Here is a 22,139-nt window from a genome sequence, read left to right on the forward strand (position 1 = left end):
TATATATATGTATGTACAGACTGATTCAATAAATCAGAATATTAATGAAAAATTGGTTACCAGTAACTCCATCACCAAGTGAAACACATTAAAGTCTAATGTTTTAACATCTTTATTCCTCTTAATCATAATGATTTTCTAAGAACTAATGAAGACACAATATATAAGATTAGAATATTACATCAGATCAATAAAAAACTATTGCTAAAAACTGAAATTTTTAATTGAAAAAACTTACCTTTTGTTTTTTTTTTTTCAAAAGGTAGTCTGAATCTGACGAAAAAGACTCATGTGGGTGTATTCAAATTTATTGAATATTACTGTAAATTCAGACTTTTGCACCGAGTTGACCTTTCTAGGATTTGTTGAAGTTTGTTGTAGCTTCATTTTATTCCCCTAAAAAACTGCTGCAATGAATCCTTAAAGGTCCCAAATCAATGTCCTTCATGCCTCTTATAAGTGATTAATTTTACTAGTCAGTTTGCTTATAGTGGGGCAGCAGACGCTAGAGAAAACTTTATCATCCGGAATACGATCAAATGGCTTGGAGCCCCAAACCATCAGCATGCCTCATCTCTAAATATTTTAGGAGAAAGCAACATGCTTTGTTATATTAATACCCTGCTGCAGGATCTTTGGTGGCATCTGTCTGATTTGTCATTTGGGACATTTTCCACACGTGTTTGGACAGCTCAATTTCATCATAAAAATATTTTTGGCATTGCATTATTTTTAAAGTTTTATCGACTCACTCGAGGGGACAGATCCAGTTCTGGGTTGATTTTACACGGCAGGGTTGTGTTATGGGTTTGGTTGAGATGTGAAGAGAAATACATTAAAACATCTGAATTTATATAGAATTCAGACAGACGTGAGTTTTATTAAAGCCCGAGAGTTACCAATGGAAAAGAATCTAACAAAAACCAGAGAAACATGACATATAATTAGGTTTAACCAACTCTGTACACAGAAAAAAACTGGACTATGCAATATTGATTTTTACTTTTGCTACAGTTTTGTGTGACTGGAGATATTTCATTCAGTAACAATGATTCTGTGACATTCCCATCCACACATTCTCTTCCAGATTTGGCAGAAACTGTTTTGTCTTCACATCCCAACATATTTGGAAGCTCTGTAAAATGAAACAAATTCCGGTCTGAGGCAGTATTATCATTTTTTTATTTTATTTATCTAACATATCTAACTTTGAATAAACAATTTTTACATCACCTACTTCTGCGAATCCTGAGTTTGTACTCAGGGAGCAGATAACTTACTCACTGCTCCACTTTGCAGTGAGTAAAGACTAATTTCCCTAAAAAACAAAACATGATGTACAAAATTAGCTTTGTTGTGATCATAGAGAAGTGGATTAGAAGCAATAGTGCTCCAGTAATAAGAAAAATGTGTCTTGCACTTACAGAACTTCAAGCTTAGGTCAGAAAACAATAAGAATTTTAACAAGCACTTTTATTTCTACATCACGCTAAGAAGGAAAACCTTCAGACAGCTGCTTCAGATGGCTGGAAACTGGTCAAAACTCAGGTTTTCTTCAAGAAAAACACAACAACAACAAAAACCTCTCAACTGTGGTCAGATTGTCTTCCCCAAAGTGGTGTATTCTGGTATGTCCAATACGGATGTTAGCCCCTAGTGGCATTAGACGGGGGAGGACAAGGTCTAGCTCAAAAGTACTTATTTGGTTGTCATTTGTGCCCTGAATATGTTTTCTGTTGCTTTTGTGGTTGTTCTTTAAATCCATGTATTGAGAAAATGTTCCTGGATTGCAGCTGAAAATAGGGACACCAGAGTGTTTACTGTCCGTCACACAGTCACACAGTGCCCACGTGGGGTGACGTGCAAATTATTCTGTGTCATGTTTCCCTTTGCTGGAGAGGACGTTGCCACCTTTAGCTGTGCTCAACCAGGGAATTTGAGGAAATTATGCCTTCTCGAACTGGTGCCAATTTTGTTGATGCTTATGGAAACAAATATGAAAGGGAGAAAACAGCAGTGGATGTGGACAAGAAAGACAGGAGAGCTTGCCCAAGGAACTATTCATGCAAGAAGCACCTCTTATTGACAGAGCACTATAATTAGAGTTAGATTGAACTCATGGGTGGCAAAGTCAGAGATTTAACGCAGCCTAAGAGCCCCCCCAAGAAATGAAACAAAGAGTAACATATTAGAAAAATGTTGATCACTAAGACAAGGCACAGGTGGGTCTAATTAACTGAATGTGGAACAGCTGTGGGGAAACAATGCAATGAAAGGAATGGAAATGACAGAGCACAAAGTAAACAGAGGGTTTCATGAAACAACAGCTAATCAGAGCATGACCAAACACAAAGGTAACTAGAAAAAAAAATAAAATAAACATTCTTTGGAAATACAAAGTAACTGTGTCTTCACCTTACTGAAGACACAGTAAGGTGAGAAAACTCTTAAGTCATCTAACTCATGATGAAGTTATCTAGGTTGAAGTAACTCATGCGTATATGTGAAAGTTGCCAAAGAGTGGAATACTAAAGAAGTACGATTGGGTAAAATGAAAATTTAAAGGCTTCATAGCTATCGTCGCATTTTCATGCATTTTGTCTGTGTGTGTAAATTACAGAGAGCCCAGCGAATATGGGCTTATATTGTCAGAAGATTGGAGTTTGTCTCAGTCTTGGATTTTTCCTTGCATCCAGCAGTGGATCAGCAGCTATCCCTCAGGAGTGGGAGAGGCAGGCCGTGTTATTCATGTCCAACAGTCACAGAGCATTCTGTGTTTCACAATCAAAGATTAAATAGACAGAAAGAGGACTCTGCTCTTCAGATCTGCCAGTGTTGTGAAACAGAAGATCTCTGAAACATCTATAAAAACCAGCTCGGCTGCTTCACCAATCTCAGTCTCACTTTGACACAACACCGACTTGCATAGCAGAGAGCGTATTCAATAATTCAAGGAAATGTATGCTCTGTGTGTCTTTGTACTCTTCTGCTGGGCGTCTGTGAGCCACTCGGCTCCGGCCCCCTGTGAGAACCTGCTTCGACCTGTGGAGAGCCTGAGTTTCCGTCATGTGGAGGGCAGATGGGCTTTAATTTCGGTCAGTGCTGCTGTTCCAAAATACCTGGAAAAAATGAAACTCGCAGACAGCGGAAGCGGCGTCTTTGCCAATTACACCGACAGCACGAAGATATCCTTCACTCGCATCTCGAGCGTCAGTGACAGCTGCCAGTACATGCAGACGAACGTCACCCTGGACGGGAGTGGCTTCAGCGATCCTCACTTAAACATCAGCATGACTCTGATCCAAAGCTCCTGTCAGGACTGCATAGTGGTGCGGTTAGACAAAAGCCCTGGCCAGCCACTGCGTCTGTATCTGTTCAGCAGAAGGAGGGAGGTGGAGGCGAATGAGATGGAGGAGTTCAAAGCCCAGGCCAAGTGCCTCAGCATGTCTGAACATCATGTGATGGATCCCACCAAGGAGCTCTGTCCAGAACAGATATCCAGAAATCCAGCTGCCTCAACTGAGGGACAAACTGCCTGAAACACCCCGGCTTCCACTGTCACTTAGCAAAGGCTAAGTCCAACTGATGTGTTTTGAACATCTATGGTGTAAAAAAAAAATTATCGAAAACCTGTAAATGACAGTGCCAGTGGATCAACCCTTTTTGACAGTCAAGAAGATTGGATTGGATCCCTTTAAAGTAAATTTGCCATCCTCGTGCTGTAAGCAACATTCCTTTCTGACTTTTAACTACTTCAGTGAAACATTTGAATAAAATATAGTCTGTCCAACTTATTAATAATCAAGTTTCATGATTTGATTAAGAGAATACCTGAATAGCAGTTGACCTGAAGGATTACTCAATAGTTCATGTACTATTTATTGTCTGAAGTTGAACTGAATTGAATTGATTTTATTTGAATGGCATTTTAACGAACGTACAATATTGCTGTAAATGTACCGGATTTAGCAAAGTGTGAACTTTGCACCTTTAACTTGGCATTGCTGGGGAGACCTGTGGTCATTAGAGCCCAATATTAACGTCGGTTGTTTTTCATAGTAGTATTAGTGAAAACGTAAAGACTTTTCACTGTTTAGTAACGCAGCTAATCATGGTTGTTTATGTCAGTGTGAAATTTAAAACAAAATCTCCAGAAGACACAAGTCTGGACCTGGTCTCGCATATTGATGAATAAACTTCTTCACTGCATCAATCTCTACTTTCTGTTTTTTTGAGCTATTATTCTAAGTTTTTCCCTGCATATGACGGAGAAACACTGAGAAGATTTTATTAAGCAACAGATAAATTGCTCTTAAAATGTTCTTAGATGTCCGACATGTTGGCTTCTGAACAAATAAACTTTTATGTCATTATTAATGACATTGAAACTACAGTGAAGGAAATAAACTTTCATAAATATGAAAACATGCATGTGTTTGAATCTTTGTTCAGGAATTTAAAATATAAATAATTTAGCGGAAGTAATATTAACATTTTGAAGTGGACCAACCTCAAACACTTTGAACTCATTACCAGTGAAAAGTCATTAAAACGCCAATTTAAATGAATCGGTGTCTTCTCAGCATGTGGGTCAAAAAGCACAATTCAAACATGACATTTAACAATTTCTCAAGCATTACTACAACTAACATTAATCTACCTCAACCTCACACTACAGATTCCACCAAATTAATTTTGAAGTTTTTGAGAGTTCATGAAAAAGCTACCGGGACTTTAAATGTATTGCTATTTATAAATCAATAAATAAGCTAAGCTAACAGAGGATGTAGGTGTTTTCTTGCCTTGACTGTACGGAGAAAAACTCACTGCCTCACATGTACATAGTGTGAGTATGAACATATTAACATTCTTGATGTTTAATAATCAAACAGATGTAGCACAAAAAGGAAAAATAAATTATACATGCTTTTAATTCTTTTACACACAAAAATAGAACGTGAATGGATGCCTGCGTTTTTTATTGTTTTTATTTATTTTTTAATCCCTTTCATAAAGTTTGGATGTGTTGCATCAAATACCAATCAGACACGCAGAAGTTTCTGGCTCTAATGTGACAAGATGTGTGAAAGGTCAAGGCTTTTGAATACTTTTGCTATTCTCTGGACTTCTTGTTCCCCAACATAAAGTTTATTGCTGAGATCAAAGCAGTTTATAGTGATCATTCTCCTTCTTGAACAGATTGTGCGATAATGGGGCGTGCCAAGGTTTCGTCAGATTTGTACTTATCATGTCACAGAAGTCCAGTGTTTCCACATTTCAAACAAGTCCTGAGCTTTACAGACATGTTTGCTGTGCTGTCTAACGCTCTGCTCTGTTTGCTGTCTGTGAAGCAGCCGGCACAGATCCTCTAGAACCTTTGTATCTAGAGGATGCAGGTGAGGGCAATCGATGGATGCCCTCACCTGCAGGGCAAATGGGCTTTGTCTTGAAGCCATTTTTAATAATTCAGCACATGTTGAGTCATTTATACCTCAGCTCCGGCATTCGCTTCTCCAACATTAGAGCAGCCTTCAACATGTCGCATTCAAAGAGAAATCGTCTGGATGAACTGTGCAAGCATCGTACCTACAGCGTCACTGTGGAAGGAAGCACCCTCTGCTTTAATGCAGGGGATCGGCTGAACCTCACTGTGACTTTTATTTATACATCCTGTCCAGACTGCCTGGTGATGTGCTTTGACAGCAAGTCAAAGAAAAACAGAGCGCTTGTGGCTGTTCAGCAGGAGAAGGGAAGTGAACGCGGAGCAGCTGGAGGAGTTTCAAGGCTCAGGCAGAGTGTCTGAAAAAGCTTCCACCTGCTCCGCTGGATCACACACAGGAACTTTGTCAAGAACAAATGACAAAATGAAGACAAACAACGAGCTTGAGACGGTCTAGAGTGAGTTGTGATGGACGGTCACATGGGGAAAAGAATATTTTCTTCATGTCTAAATCTTTATATCGTAGCTTTGCTCAGCAAGAAATAAGTTTTCAATCTTTAGCAAGAACACAACCAAATTCTGACTCAAATTGTCTGCCTAATCTATTAAAGGTTCGTATCATTTTTGTCTCTCCAAAATTGTCTCTACCTCTCAGTTTCGGTCCTGCACCACATTAAGTTTGTTATTTAAACCTATGTTTTACCCCCTTTTTTTTCTTTTCCTTTTTTTTTTTACAATTCCCAACATTTTCCTAAAAGGCAACCTATATTTTAGAATATTATGCATATAAATTTCCCAATTAAGGAGTTTATTAATCTTAAAAGTATATATACATTTATATGTGTGTGTGTTTTGCATACTGCCATAAATCCATAAAGGAGGTGTCTCTAAAAGGAGGCCAGAACGGTGACATAGCTGGTGGCACTGTTACAGAAAGTCCCACGTTTGAATCCCAACCTGGGGCCTTTCTGCATGGCACATGTTCTCTGTACATGTATGGGTTCTCTCCAGGTACTCTGGCTTCCTCCTACAGTCTACATACGTGGCTGTTAGATTAGTCAGTAACCCCTGAATGTGATTGTGTTGCCATATTATGAATTGGTGGCCTGTCCAGAGTGCAGCCCAGTGACTGCTGACTCCCCACAGCCCTGCAAAGACAAATTTAAACAATGGATAAACTCTCTGAAAAGTTGAAAAGAAAGAAAAAATATAACACATTCATCACCAAAGCAAGATTAATTTGGTTACCGACCTTTAGGAGGAAACCCAAACACCCAAAAGTTCATTATAAGGCACTTAAAATTAAGTTTATCTCAAGAAGGTAATCAGTTTTAACAAGGGAGTCATCACATTTCTGAAAGCTTCAGTCTGAGGAACAAATGCAATGAATACGCTGAATGATGTGGCACTTACTTAGATTAAAGGTCACAGGCTCTGTTTTTGTAACAGCAGACTTCATTTTAAAGACAAAGCAGATTCCTAAGTCTGACCATAAGTACACATTGTTTAAATCCTTCTTTACATAGCCTGTTAACTCTCTAATAAAGTAACAGGCCATTAATTTATGATGAATCCTCTTGGATTAGTATTCACTTGTTGTTATACTACACAAAACCTATGTAAGGATTTTAGCATTACATCTATTCAAGGTTCAGAAATTATTTTTTTCAAGAGATTTCCATAAGAATACGAACAGTTTCTCTCCTAGATTAAATTAAATTGCTGTTTTTTTTTTTCCTCTGGTAAACTCAATAAACATTGTAGAATGATTTTTTTTTTACCCAAAGTGGTGTATGTACTGTAACAAGTTGTTTGGGAAATTCCTGTGCAAAAACAGGTTTATTCCAGAAGAGAAAAATACTCACCAGAAAACATTTAAATGAATGATTTAAAACCAATAAATAATCAAGTTTACTTTGATTTCACAATGGTTGAATTCCCACTCCAGATAAGGGCTGAAGATCTTGTCCTCTGTTGCAAGAGTGGATTTTTTCAGGCAGGCTGAGGAATAAAACCACAGGTTTTCTAACTGCTCTCCACTTTTGATGAGAAACAGGGAAGAAAAAAGAAAAACACTGAGCTGAAAAACAAAAGATTCTGACATGTTTGCTGTGTTTGCCTTCACCGTCTTGTGCTTGGTCTCTGTGAGCCATTCAACTCCTCTGCTCTGTGAAAAGTTGATCCAGCCTCTGGAGTCTCTGGCTCCTCGCCATTTAGAGGGCAGATGGGCTTTAGTTGCTGGCAGCCTCAACCATTCGCAATCGATGGATGCCCTGAGACTAAGGGACAGCATCACCATGTACTTCTCCAACTCCAGCGACCCTTCCACTGTCTCCTACACCCAGATCAACCGCTTCGGGAATGGATGCCAGCACCTTCGCTACAACATCTCCCTGGACGGCAGCTCCTTCTCCTTCGATGTGGGGAATCGCTTCGACCTCAACGGAAGTCTCCACTATACGTCGTGTCCAGACTGTCTGGTGATGCGCTGGGTAGTAAAGTCCAGTAAGAGGCACTCTGTAGATCTGTACCTGCTGAGCAGGAGGAGGGAGGTGGATCTGAGGGAGATGGAGGAGTTCAGAGCTCAGCTGAAATGTTTTCAGCTGCCTGTGCCTGTTGTGATGGATTCGGCTGAGAAGCTTTGTCCTGAGCGCAGATCAACAGCAGCGTGAGATGATGGTCTATCAAAAAGGCTTCAGAGGACATTCATGTGTGGAGTTAAAACTGTGTTTTTCTCCTTTTGAATTTAAATAGATTTATTAAAATCATTTGCTAAAAATAATGCAATAATTATGTTATTCTTTTATGAGTTTGTCTGCAGACTCAGCTGGAATTCCTCAGAGATACGTCCAAGAAAATTACACAGGAAAGAGTCTGTTATTTTGATTTCGATCATTTGCTGTATAAATTTTAAAAAGTGGAGGCGTAATAAGCTTATGCTTCTACCTACACTCTTTTCAGTCCACGCTTTGTGTTATGACAGGAATTTGAATATTGTTTAACTATTTCAGTTTTAGTTTTCTCCTATTTTTTTTTCCTTTTGTTGTTTTGGTTTGTTTTTCTCAGTATTGTAAGTTAGATTTTTTTTTTATTTGTGTATGGAAAGATTATTGACCAACATAAATAAATAAATAAAATTATAACTATCAATTGCACAGCTGCTAATGTGAGAGATATATTCAAACTAGGTTTTTCCCTTTATAATTAATAACATCTTAAGTGCAATATATGTAAAATGACTGCAAATTAATATTCTTGCACCACACTTCTCCTCTCAGATACAGTCTAATGAGTAATTTGTACATTTTTTGCTAAAAACTTATTAACTTGCTGCAATCAACCATCCATTGTGGCCACATGTTGGTTCAGTGAGGGATTGCTGCAAAGTCAGTGATGTGATTGAATGTGTGAAACTGAGATTAAATCTATGACTGTATGGCATTGACTGACTTAATTAAATTTTTCTTTAAAAACATCTGGTCCTTAGTAGAAACTCTGTGCCAACATTGATTCTGTTACATTAAATTACTTTAATGCAAAGAACACAGATTTTTACAGTGGAGTTATTCAGTGTCAAAGAAATGTGCCATTGAGAAGGTTTAATTAAAAAAATGTGCAACGTGCACGTGCGTAATGCCTTATCATCATAGAGGTTATTTTGAGTTGAACCGACAGTTCTGCTTTTACATAAATGATTTCTGTAAACATTTAGGGCTTATTTTAGCCGATGTCGAGAAAACATTATATGAATGTGCGAATAAACAGCAAATCAGCTTGAGAAAATGTGATCTTTTCACATGTTTTGTTACAGTAAGAATTTGGGGCTTTATATGCCTTTAAATTATTCATCTTCTCTCAACTTGTTCTCCATTTTGTCATGATTCAATCGCAAAACACAATATATGGGTACATCTAAAGATTATATAATGTTGTAAAGCTTAATATTGCTTGTCGCTCACTTCAGAAAGTGAAACTTGTATATCTCATACATCCATTGCACATAGAGTTACGTTTTTATTTCAACAGACCAGTTCTATTCCTCTTCAGTCCAGGTAAAACATGTTTTTGGTTCAGAAGTGGCTTCACTGGAGGAAGCTGACATTTGTAGCCCATTTGAAGGATTCACTGGTGAGTAGTGGCTGTTGATGTGCTTTCTTCGGCGATACCTGTGGCTAATGCACCTTAACTTATACCATTTTTTTCCTTCCACTCAACTTTCTATGAATAAGCTTGGATACAGCACAATGTATCCTACCTCCTTCCCAATGACCACTGTAGATAGGATCCTTCTCCCCCACGACCCTGCATGGACAGGCAGGTATAGAAAATGGAGGGATGGATGTTGTCGTAGCTCACCTCATAGATTTCTTTTTTTTCTTAAAGGATCACCAGTAAAACACTAACTACCTCCTCTCTTCCTCCCAGATGTGAAATCTTCGCGTCTCTCCAGCGTATTGTTTCATTTACTTACACGCTCTGATATTGTTACGCACTAATTGGATTAGTACTTTACATTTTCAAATCCCCGTAAGCCTGGAGTGCACGTGTTCCTGTGAACACACACTCTCTTTCTTTTCTGTGTATTAGTGAATGTGCATGCAGGGGGGTGCAAGGAAGGTACACACACACACACACACACACACAATGGTAGGGAATACAAGCGCCGGAGAACGGAGCTGTGAGCACAAAGATTCGATTTGTGCTGATGACCTGAAAGCAAGCGAAGAGTTTCAGGCGCTTGTTTCTGTCAGACAGAGGCAGCTGGAGGGCAGTTTGCTGACAGGTACGTGCAGCTGCAATCTAGTATTCTTCCATGCTTTGGTCTAATAGGAAATTACCGAACACAGATCTAATTTATGACTGCCAGAAAAATTTACTGCAGCACTGGAACTTAAGTCGAATGAGAGCAGTGTGTTTTGTTTTACAGTAGCTAAAATGAATAGAAAGAGGATGAATTATAAATAGAATTGATTAAAACTATTCCATAGCAAGATCCTAGCAAGGGACAAACTAAATAGATTTTTCTTTTTGCTAAACTGCCTTAGATCGTAAACTGCATCTGGACGTGGCTCACCACAAAAAACTGTGACCATGTTTATTTCTAAGGGGGCTTCTTGCGGCTGTGTTATTAATAATGAACGTGATTTTGCTGTTCTTTTGAAAGAGTGGCTCTCGTTGCAGATAATGAGGACAACATGGGCTCATTATGTAAAAGAGCTCTAATCCGCTGACATTCTGCAACTCTACAAATGAGAGTTTTTGAGAACCTCCAACCCCCCCAGCTTCCTTTGTAGGAAATAAAACCAAACCGTGCATCTCACCAGGTGTAGAACACCTTTTGTTTCTTGCAGCAAATGAGAAGAAGGGAAATGACTCATTACAACATGCAAAGCTTTCACACTCCAAAGTAGGGAGATTATCATTAGCATGGCTCTATAATAACAGGCAGTTTGTTCTGCTGCTGTAGCCCTGCAGGATCCGAGTACTATAGTGTTTACAAAACTAGTGATACCCTTTGTGAATATGTTTTGCATGTTATTTTTATTTGGATTTTATCTGACATACTAAAACCAAGCTTTCCACGATTGCGAAACTTCTTTCATTTAAAACTAAATAACAGAATCCCATGCAACAAACTGCTTTCACATTCACCTCACTAGTAAACAGAATCCACATGCCTGTTGTCTTATCTCGGTATTAATCCAGGACTCAGAGGTTTGTTGGAAATGGTTACCAATTCAACCGCATCATGAAGAGCAACACGGCAGGCAGATTAAACTTTCAAACCTCCCAACACTGGTTGGGCAACGAGAGCATTAATGTCAGAATCAACCAAGAGAAAATCTGTGAAGAGAACAAACCAAAACAATGCTGCAAAATGTCACGTGTGGCTAAAAACGAACACTGCACATCGCCAGGAACATTCAGGCCTCGTGATGGAACATGGTAGCAGCAGGGTCAGGCTGGAAGTTGGAGAGAAAATGGGTCAAGCTGAATAGAGTAATCCTGGAAGAAAAGAAAAAAGCTGAGGGTGTAAAAGATTTGAACCTGTGGTGGAGGTTCACCTTCAAACAGCAGTCAGTCCTAAACATACAGCCAGAGGTACAATGCCATGATTTAGATCAAAAGCCCAGGTGTGTGTTACAATTGTCCTGTCCAGGTACAAACATAAATTCAATTTATAATCTGTGGTTAGTCCTGAAAATTGATGTGTATAGATGATCTCTATATATCTGACTGAGCTCAAATCACATTAAAAAAACGTGTTTTATTTGATAGCAGAAAACTGCTGCAAAAATGAAAACTGTTGCCTTCACATTAAGATATAGATCTGTTTCATAACATTTTATGTTGAAAACTGTAATTCAGAAGCAGACGTTGATCTAGCATCGCAACATATGTCAACCACCGAAATCACTGAAAATTACATGTCTTATTGATATTAAACTAGGATTCAGATAATAGTCTCCTTTACACTGAACATGAGTGACAAGAACCCAATGTTTCCCTTTATTCCTCCTGAGTCTGAAACCAGCCAGTGTACATTTCATAATGGGCTCTGAATGGAGCACTCTGTGCTCATAATAAGCTGCTTCTGGTCCTTCTCATTTCCAAACACAACAAAAAATGCCTGTCTGTCATATAAAAGGACTCCAGGAAGCCGGACTTCTGTTTCAAGACCGGAAACCAACCTTGAAATGATGGTGGAGTGCTGTGTCTACCACAGCAGGGAGTAGAGTGCTCAATTTCATCACCAATAGTCCAGAAACTGCACACACTTTAAACACACTCTGCAGCTGGCGAGTGATGCACCGCTCTGTTGTGGATCTGCTTCTGCTGTTGTTATTGTTACCTCACTGTTCTCCTGCCCCTATGTTGGGCCTTATTATCTCCACTCAAAGGGCTCTATGTTATTTGTCCATCGTCCCAATTCATCAAGCACTTGTCCCAAAAGCTGCGATCTCCATGTCCCCTAACGATCAGTCATGGCACACGAATCCAGACTTGTCTGACTGACTTTGCAAGTGGCATCATTTGTGGTAATTTGTTAAGATGCTGACCGAAAGTCTACATGTGTGTGAGCACAATTCATCATAATGGATAAGATTAAGGACAATAAAATGGCAAGTGTGTGTATGTTAAAGAAACAGGAGTATGTGTGTGCGCGTGTGCGTGTGTGTGTGTGTGTGTGTGTGTGTGTGTGTTATCCTGAGCTATTCCCCAGCCTGTAAGATGATTACAGAAAGGTGTGCTCAGCAAAAAACTTTATTCGCTGCCTTGAAGCCAAAGCCTTGTGAGGCGTTATTGCCACTCTCTTGTAAAGCGGGAGTGCTCTTTCTGCTGTGAAAAGAAGACGTAACCATGGTTTTATATGCTCAACTCCAGCACAAAGGTGGACAGTTTGTTCGTGTATCTCTGCTGAGTTCGTTGCCCTTAAAAGTCAACCAGATGATGATTTAAAGAGCTACAGCTGAGCTGTAGTTGAAAGATCATAAGCTCATAATTTTAATGTTATACACTGCTCAAAAAAATAAAGGGAACACTCAAATAACACATCCTAGATCTGAAATATTCTCACTGAATACTTTGTTCTGTACAAAGTTGAATGTGCTGACAACAAAATCATCAATGGAAATCAAATTTATTAACCAATGGAGGCCTGAATTTGCAGCCACACACAAAATTAAAGTGAAATGTTCCCTTTATTTTTTTGAGCAGTATATTTAAACGGGACAATGCCACGCTCAACTTAGTAAAAAAAAAAAAAAACAGGTTAATTTATATTTGTAGTCCCCAGTAGTTCAGACACAAACACATGAGAATAAACACACTCAAACCATCACAATCAATTCACAACACAAATGAGACAACAAAAAATCATGTTGAGAAATAGTTATCGACATAGCGATTCAGGCACAGAGGAGTCTACATAACATTTGATTTATTTGTTGCTGTGCATATTTACAAATCTGACAGTCAACAAAGCAGCTTCCACAGCACGACTTAGTTCTGAGGCAATGGCATCTGATTAATCCTCGTTTACATATTAACTATTTAGAACTGTTTGCTTGTTGAAATGTATTTATTGGAATTAGGTACACAAGGAGCAAGTTGTTTGTATCAAAACATCAGTTCAGCCTCCCTGATAACTTTCAATGTGAGGTATGTTGTTCAAATGCCAGATAGAAACCGAAGTTTTTACGTTTGTCATCTGAAATTTTATTTTATTATTTTTTTATTTCACCTTTATTTTACCAGGACAAGAATCCCATTGAGATGAAAAACCCTTTTTTATAACTGTGTGCCCCTCTGTGATCAGCTTAGGCCATGTGAAATATTAAAGTGCAAATGAGAGATAGCATTCAGCATGTCAGGATTTCTGCACAATAAATGTCACACTGAAAACAGATGATGATTCATTCAGCGGTGCAGGCACTGCAATAATAGCATTAAAAGTGCCTGACAATGTTCTGTTGTTAAACTCTGCTAATCACCATGCTGTTCCTCTCTCCCCTCTGCGCTCCCCCGTGCTTTTAGGGTTGACTGACTGGCTTGGGGCCCAACAACCTGATTGCTCAGAACATTTTACATCAGCAGTCGTGCTGCCATGGAAACAAAGCCCACAACCTGGCAGGAGCAAGGCCTTTTCACTTCTCTAGTTGAGATGCAGGGTGAAGAGGGCGCAAGCGTGGGCCACAGTGTTCCTCTACGAGAGAGAAAAGCCCCCAAGGCAATGCCTGAGGAGGACTTAGAAGCCCCGGAGCTTGGAGTCAGGCTTGAAGCTCCGCGAGAACGCCAGACAACCAAGATAATAGAAATAGTTGATGTAATCAAAATTGAAAATCGGAAATCCACAGATATTATTCAGCGGCCTATGAGAGAGACACGAGAAGATGTGACAGAATTGGAAGGAAGGCCTAAAAAGTTCTCAGATACACAGGAGGAACCTAAAGAAGCAGATAATTTCTGTGAGAAGGATTTCCCGCCTCCACTGCTGCTCCGTGCCTTATCAGCAGCAGAGTGTGGTGAGAAAGAAGGGGCTTCCAGCCTGGAGGGTGAGGTGGGGGAGTGGATCAGTGAAGCCGAACCAAATGAAGTCACTCAAGAATGCGCAGAGACACCCAAACTTCTTGAGCCAGCTCATGGGGATGCAGACATAAGATCATGGTTGAATTCAACAGCACTAATGAATGCAGGTGACATTAGAAGCAATAAAACTGGAACTTCTGGGTCTCAGTCTGCCCGACGCTGTCTCTCCGACATGAGCAGCTCAGACGACAGAGACACTTTGAACTCTCCTCCTTTCGCCGATGAAAGTGAAGAAGAAGAGGGAACAGGTGGAGATGTAACAACTTGTCAGCACCGATCTGCTGCACGTGAGATGAGCTGCATGGGTTTCCAACCTTCATGTTCCAATCTTGAAGAGACCGACTCAGCCCTGCCTGCAGATGATTCAGTCAGACAGGAGGAGGCAGTGTTGCCACAAAGTCAGTCTCAGCTCTGTCCCAGGAGATTAAACCAGGAAGCTGCACAACAGGTGTTTGGCCAGGGATCTCCACCTGGTTCGGCTGTTGCCATGGAGCTGGCCAATCAGGGAGGGGAAGCCTCTCAAGGCCATAGTTGCGTTGCAGCTGCAAGAGAAAGGAGCAGCAGGGTGGGGGAGAGGACAGAGGGTGAAAATGAGCAAACAGGTGGAGTGAAAGGGCAGAATAAGAGCAGAGTTGAAAAGAGCAGGACGGCTGTGAGGTCACAGAGCAGAGGGCTGTTCAGGTATCTCCAGGCAGTCCAAACACAAGAGCCCAAGGCAGAAAACAGCTGTGGTATATCTCCTACAGCCAACAGAGACACCAGGATGAGGAGTGACACGTATGATGATAGCCAGAGTGACAGCGGAGTGTCAGCAGACTTCCACTCATACAGAACACTGGACAGCAGCACCAGCATGTCTACGGACTCTCCGGGCCCTGTCTCCTCAGAGACCCCCATCGAGAGGGAGATAAGACGGGCCATAGAGCGTGAGCAAAGCCTGAGGAGATCCAGAGGACTTCCGAACCAGCGCACCTCTCCAGAATACGTAGAAGTTCCTTCCAGAAAAAGTCTTAGCATGTCCTCCACTCCCAAGTGGTCCCAGAACAAGGACAGGGAATTTGCAGGCAAGAAGATGCAGCATGAGATTCACGAAGAGACTCGGAGGGAGCAAGACCTGGTCAAGATTGGAAAAATCCCTGGCTTCTATGACAAAGGCACAGTCCGCCAAATAAAAGAGAGGAAGCAGCTCTTTGAGACCCTGCAGGTATGTCCAGAATCGCCATTGACATTCTCACCGAAAAGTAAGACCCCATCCTGGTCGTCCGGTAGCAGTGAAGATTTGAATTTAATTTTGGAGAGTCAAGATGAATCTGGGACATCCACCCCAGAACATACCACCTACAAGGAGAGAAAACCCACGACGGTCAATGCCTCACAGAACCAAACCTCTGCCAAAGGTTTAGACCGCTCTGGTCTCAGAGGACCAAAGCTCTCAGAGGGGACCGGCTGTCAGATCATCATCATAGAAAATAGCCGAACCATTCCAGCACAGAAACACTACAAAGCCAAAGCAGAGGCAAAGGCCAGTCCAGCTCTTGAAACTGGAAAGGATTTCAACTCGACAGAAAAGACAAGAAGCTATGATGGGCTGGTGAAGGCAAAGAAGGAACAGGAGGCGAAAGAGATGTCACCGTCCAAGGGGAACCCTTTTTTCAAGCTACGTTCCTCGGCTAATTTAGATAAAGTGAGGCAAGATATCCAAGAGGCCAAAGACAGGGAGAACGAGCTTCACACTTTGCGGCTCAGCTTGTATGGAGGAATCAATGGTGCCGAATCCCCCTCAAAAAATGAAATCCCAGCTCCCAGTCCGCTTCCCAATGGTAACAGTGGACTAGATGAAGGTTAGTGGATCAATTGTTGTAAAAACCGATTCTGCATGTGTCAGGGAAAACTCTGCAACTGCTTTTGTAACCACATTACTCTATTCCTTTGACATCAGTGGAAAATATCAAAGATTTGCAAACAAGGGTTAGCATTCTGGCCTGTCAAGCTAACATCAGAAGCTGTGAAAGGGAAAATCGGGAGTCATACAGTTTGACTGTGTATGAAAGCAGTGAAGTTTGTTGAACAAAAGTCTATCTGAAGTTTTAATTCATTAATAAGTAAAGACAGAGTATTATCTGTAGCTCAGCATAAAATTAGGGTTGACAAAAAGAAAAGAAATAACACTGAACAGCCTGGGATCTTCTTCCAAGATCATCCTTTGATCTTTGATAAGGCCAGTAAGCAATAAAATTAATGATCTTAGGATCACCAGGTTTAATCAAAATATTATATCTTAAAGAATATCTTTAAAACTTCTGATACTTGAGCTGTTGATTGGTTTCTTTACATGCCCTGACAATATGAAGCATAAACTAAAGTTAGGTGGGATGATACAAGCTGATGAAGACGAGCACAAAAACAGAGAGAAAGAAATTTCTGAAGACCTTCTAAAAAAAGGCAGAGGTGATCATAAGCCTGGACAAAGTCCAAACATGTTGGAATGGGTTGGACTCCACCATTCGTCTTTATATGTGCAGTAATGACTGGACTTTGAAATAAATACCAATACAAAGGTTGAACCAATAGCAACAAGACAAAAACAAGAAAACTTTAAACAGTTAAATTAATCTGTTTTGTTTTTTGGTCAAAATGTTGCTACACTACATAATGCTAATAAAATGAAATGAAATTAAATGTTCTCACCCAGCCTGGTAACATCTTTAATAGGCTACACTGTCAACAAAATGGGCCATATATTCAGGGTGTTGAGCGTAAAGCACTCATATTCAAATCCAGGGTTGACGATGATACATTTTCTCACCAGAAAGGTGTATAATAATAGAAACTAAATAGGATTTCATTTGGAAGGACAACACCACAAAGGTATTGAGTTAAAGATTTATTGAACGAAGAGGATGTTATGAATGGACAGGGCGTGATGAAGGGTCACCTGGGGAGACTTGCTGATGAAGGCTTGGGATGAGGAGACTCAGAGTAGGGGGGCAGTCTTCTGAACATTGACTTTTTCTGAGTCTAACTCAGAGATGCAACGTGAAACAAAGAAGGAGGTGAATGAGGGAGAGAAGGAAGAGAGATGAGGCAAAATGGGGTTGAGGGTGGAACTGAAAGAAGGTGACAGACAGAGAAATGGGTGAAGTGGGTATAAGCAGATGTTCCTTTTATTGGAGACATTTTCAGGTTTCAGTGTCCGAGAAACTCTTGGGGTACTGAAACACTAGCCCAAGCCCTCTTCCCATTGTCCTCTGTAATAGTTAAATGAAACGAGAGCCATTTTAAAACGAGTTCTGACTGCTGATCTGACATGAAACTGAGGGCTGGAAACCACAGCTCCATTTTATGTTTGATTGCATTTCTGGAATAAAAGGTTAATAAATAAAAGAAGACAGCAGTCATTTCAGTTTCAATGAAAGGTGGCAGAAAATGACCAGGGTGTGTCGCGGTGCAATTATATGACCATGACGCATTGCACGTTACATAACATTTCTTAACTGTGCAACCTTTGTATGCTCCTTAGTATCTACTGCAATAATTGGTTTCAATTATATTGGTGGTCAGTGAAATTCTTCTCATGATAGTCACTCTATTTTTACTGCCTCCTCATTAAGCAGTACTGTAAGCAGGGTCAGCCTGATAGGAACCATTGTGCCACGCTGTGCTTTTTGTTTATCCTGTAATAACTGTTTCTGTGTCTTGCAGGACGGCAGACAGTGGACCAGGTGTCTGTGCCACCGCCTGGCCAGAGTGAAGAGGAAAAGATTTTCCACACAGAGGTGTGTTGGCATTTTAGTTTCCTTCCTTCCACCATTGCTTGCTTCTCTGCTCATAAGGGTTTTCCACTTTATAAATGGCTGGGACACTCTGCTAAGAACATGAAAATGTAGGCAAATTGTCTCCCAGAGTCTCTCTCGATTGCTGCACAGAGAAACAAAATCAAGCTTTTCTAACTCTGTGTTTAGGTGTTAATTAAAACTATGCATTGGGGGCTAAAGCAGTCTCCTAGCAGCATGATTATGAACATTTCCGTAACTGCTCTGGACTTTAATATATAATTATCACGTTTCAAAACCTCTTGGGAAGATGTCAGCGTTTCTTTTGCGCCAAATATGGGACACAAATATCTGATAAGGTCCTGAAGACACAGCAAGGCACTTATCTTTGTAGATAAGGGAAGAAGGCAAGCAGCCCTACGACTGAGACAGAGAGGGAAGGAAACATGGAGTGCGGAAAGTGGGATTACGTGTGTACACGTGTGTGTGTACACGTGTGTGTGCGTGTGCATTCGACTCCAGAAGGGAGAAAAGGGGAGTTGTTTTGTAATGATTGACTTTTGTAACCTGTCTCCTGGGCTCTAAATCTCTCTGAAACGAATGTGTCTGTGATTACACCTGAGTACTGCTGTTTAATTTGGCGAGGCATTAAGGTGTGGGGCTTTAGCTGCATGGTTTGATCTGACATCAGCATGAGCATTTTACTCCCTTTCTTCGTCTGACTCTCCTTCCCTATTTGCTTAATGCCTGCGGCTTTCGTCCGATATGAGTTTAAGGATGAAGTCGGGATTCTGCAGGAGAGACTGGCCCTAATTGTTGACTTAGTCATACTGAACATGGCCTAGGATCAAAGTTGCATTAACTCCTGCTCAGTGTTGAATTGTTACAGAATGATGGGCTGTAGAAGAAGCACCTTCATTCTGTTATTACCTTTGCAGTGCCTTGCAAAACTGTTGAACCCCTTCAGTATTTTCCCGCTTTGTCAAATTACAACCAAAGATTGAGATCTGATGCTGCAGAGATAAACGTTTGAAAAGCGTGGCACCATTTTTGCACATCCAGTGATGGATTTTTGACTGTTTTTCTTTAGAAAATGTGTGAATACCAAATGTTTCGTCTTGCCACACACTGTCACTTGGATTTAATCCTCAAAACTTGTCATGTACTGGGACATTTTAACAAATGGATATGGTTTGATGTAAACATTGCTATTGTAGCTCTGGCTGTATGTTTAGTGTCCTGCTGGAAGATAACTCTTCCCCCTCTCCCTTTTTTTCTTCTCCAGCCACCACAGTTTTCTTCCAGGATTGTCGTGTATATAGTTCCATTCATCTTTGTCTCATCTCTGACCAATTTTCCTGTCACTGCTGAAGAAAAGCGTCTCCAAACCATGAGGATGTAGTACTATGTTTCGCTGTGGAGATTGTTCTTCCACTCATATTGGCCTTAAGGTTCAATAAGGATGCATCTGCCCAATGCTGTGTCTGTGCTTTTAGCAAACTTTAAGTGAAACTCCTTTTGGATTTTTTTCAACCAGGGCATTTTTTTTTTTTTTTTTTGCACCCCTTCACAAAACAAGGCTAGTTGTTGTCTTGACAGTGAATTCTCACATCTGTGCCATGGCTTCGTCCTCCAGAGTTATTATGAGCCTCTGATTAATGCTGTTTTGGTCTGATCCCTTAGTTTAGGTGGATCGTCATATTTTGCTTCGACTGCCGTTGTGCCATATTCTCTCTGTAGATGAAGGATTGTGCTCTACATGATGGTCAGATATTGAAATAGAGGGACTCTATTTACTAATTAGGAACATTTCAAAGGGAGTTAACTGACATTTTGGAGTACCATAGTACAGGGAGCTGAATACAGCTGTAAGAAACACGGTTTTAGGGTTCTATCGGTGAAAGATTTTGGGAAACCCCATCTTCTTTTCCTATCACTTAACATTACTGCCTCACGTTTTGCTGGACCATATAGCTTATTTGTTTATCTTAATCTGTTTTCCATCCAGGTTCGCAAGAGTCCCAGAACTCCAAGACAAAAGAATCCTCTAGTGCAGCTGTGGGAGTCGGGCCTGATCAACAACTACAACCTGGAAGACGAGTGAGGATCAGGGAGGGTTCACAGAGACCTACATTTTCTTTAATTATGGGATGAAATCAAAACAGAAAATGATCGGTGTGAAGAAGGAGGAAACATGAAACGGGAGGCAGCAGCATCAGTGATAAAAAGGAAGTAACATAAAGCAAATCAGAAAGACGTCGAGGATTAAGGCGAGAAAACGGGGCCAGGCAGGCTGGGAGCAAGACAAATGGCAGCAGAAGGAAAACGCTGCATTTTTCTTCAGACGACAGGAGAGAAGAAAGACTGCGAGACAGGCCACTGTGTTGCCTTCTGGCCTGCTTCTGATGCTGCAAAGACAAAAGACAAAAAAAAAAAAAAAAAAAATATATATATATATATATATATATATATATATATATATATATATATATATATATATCGTTAAGGAAAAAATGAAGGTGACAAATAACGCAATAGAGACCAAACAAATTATAAGAAAGCAACAGTTAAATCAAGTTGGAGGTCTTTTGATTTTGATTTTCTTAAGTAATAATAAAGTGTAACATTTTGGTTTAAAAAGTTATAACTGTTAATTTTCTGAATAATGTACGAGGAAACTGTATTTATAACAAAGTCCATGGAAATACTTTTAAAAAATAATGAAACAAACACTTTTTTCCGTGCTTCTTGTTTTCTCTGTTAAACTATTCGTTTTATCGTCTAACAAAGCGAATTGTGAATATGTCTTCTAGTGTAATGGGTGCTTTGCTTGTTTGGTGTCGCTTGTGATCTTCAAGCGAAGAAGAAAAAAAAGAGGAACAGAAATCAATACGGAGACAACCAACTCCTTCCGTTCCTATTCCCTAAACAACAATTACCGCCTTTTCATCAGAGCTGCAAGTGTCTTTACAAAAAAACACAAACAATGCGCTTCGGCTTTATTATTCACCTCTGATTGAACAAAAAGCTCCTCATACGTGTATAGAGCAGGATAAGGTCTACTTTTTGTTTCCTTTGATTAGCAGTTTACTTCTTCTGTTGCTCACGATTTTTATTGTTTATTTAGGTTTAAGCAGGTAGTACATGAGAGGACATTAAAATTGTTTGTTAGAGGATTAGGTTAGGAGAAAAAGAATCCATCTTTATCATTTTCAGCCTCCATGGAGCATTAACCAATGCTTTTGTATTCTCTAAATGTTGAGGGTGTATGTACATATTTGAATATCTTTGGTGCATGTGGTGGGAAGAGGCTCGACAGCCGCAATTATTTATGACACATCATATTTAACGTGTTGGATAATACAGTAGTACTGAAACAAACCAAACCTTGTTGTTTTGAGATAAAAGTCTTTTTTTCTTTTTTTTTTTTACATGCTACAATAGTAAAGCTGAAATGGCACCAGACTTGTTATGAAACGGATCACATTTTGCTTGTAAAACGTGCACAGCTGTCAGCATATATGCGTAATGTTTCGTTCGGAATGAAGCTAAAGCGAAGAGTGACACTGTATCAGCCCGGCTCTCTTCGGATATGTCCTTTGTCAACAGAGTTACCACTGAGGTAAGGAAATCTTTGTACGCAGCACAAATGAGAAACACCCTCTGCAGAGCTGCGTGCTTTATGCTCGGTTTCACTGTTTGTGGTCAAAGACGTGTCACCGTGGATACAGTTTTGGTGGAAACCCTGCTGGGCCTTTCTTTGTTTACGTTTGCATTGAGACGAGATGAGGGCATGCTTTTGTGACCTCCCAGTGTCCCGTGAATAATTCATGCCC

At 40.2% G+C, this 22,139-nt stretch overlaps 1 protein-coding gene across 1 annotated transcript; it reads left to right on the plus strand.

Annotated features, from left to right (window-relative positions):
- The first annotated feature begins 10,107 nt into the window (after window positions 1–10,107).
- Window positions 10,108–20,467, plus strand: LOC106962425 (mitotic interactor and substrate of PLK1-like). Its single transcript, XM_015056881.1, has 4 exons — window positions 10,108–10,223; window positions 13,979–16,371; window positions 18,233–18,306; window positions 20,312–20,467. The coding sequence occupies exons 2-4, from the start codon at window positions 14,049–14,051 to the stop codon at window positions 20,405–20,407; spliced, it is 2,493 nt and encodes an 830-aa protein (XP_014912367.1). The 5' UTR covers window positions 10,108–10,223; window positions 13,979–14,048; the 3' UTR covers window positions 20,408–20,467.
- Window positions 20,468–22,139: the final 1,672 nt, after the last annotated feature.

This window comes from Poecilia latipinna, unplaced genomic scaffold (genome assembly GCF_001443285.1).
Source record: "Poecilia latipinna isolate Pla-1442-1.1 unplaced genomic scaffold, P_latipinna-1.0 Scaffold4, whole genome shotgun sequence".
Lineage (NCBI taxonomy): Eukaryota > Metazoa > Chordata > Actinopteri > Cyprinodontiformes > Poeciliidae > Poecilia > Poecilia latipinna.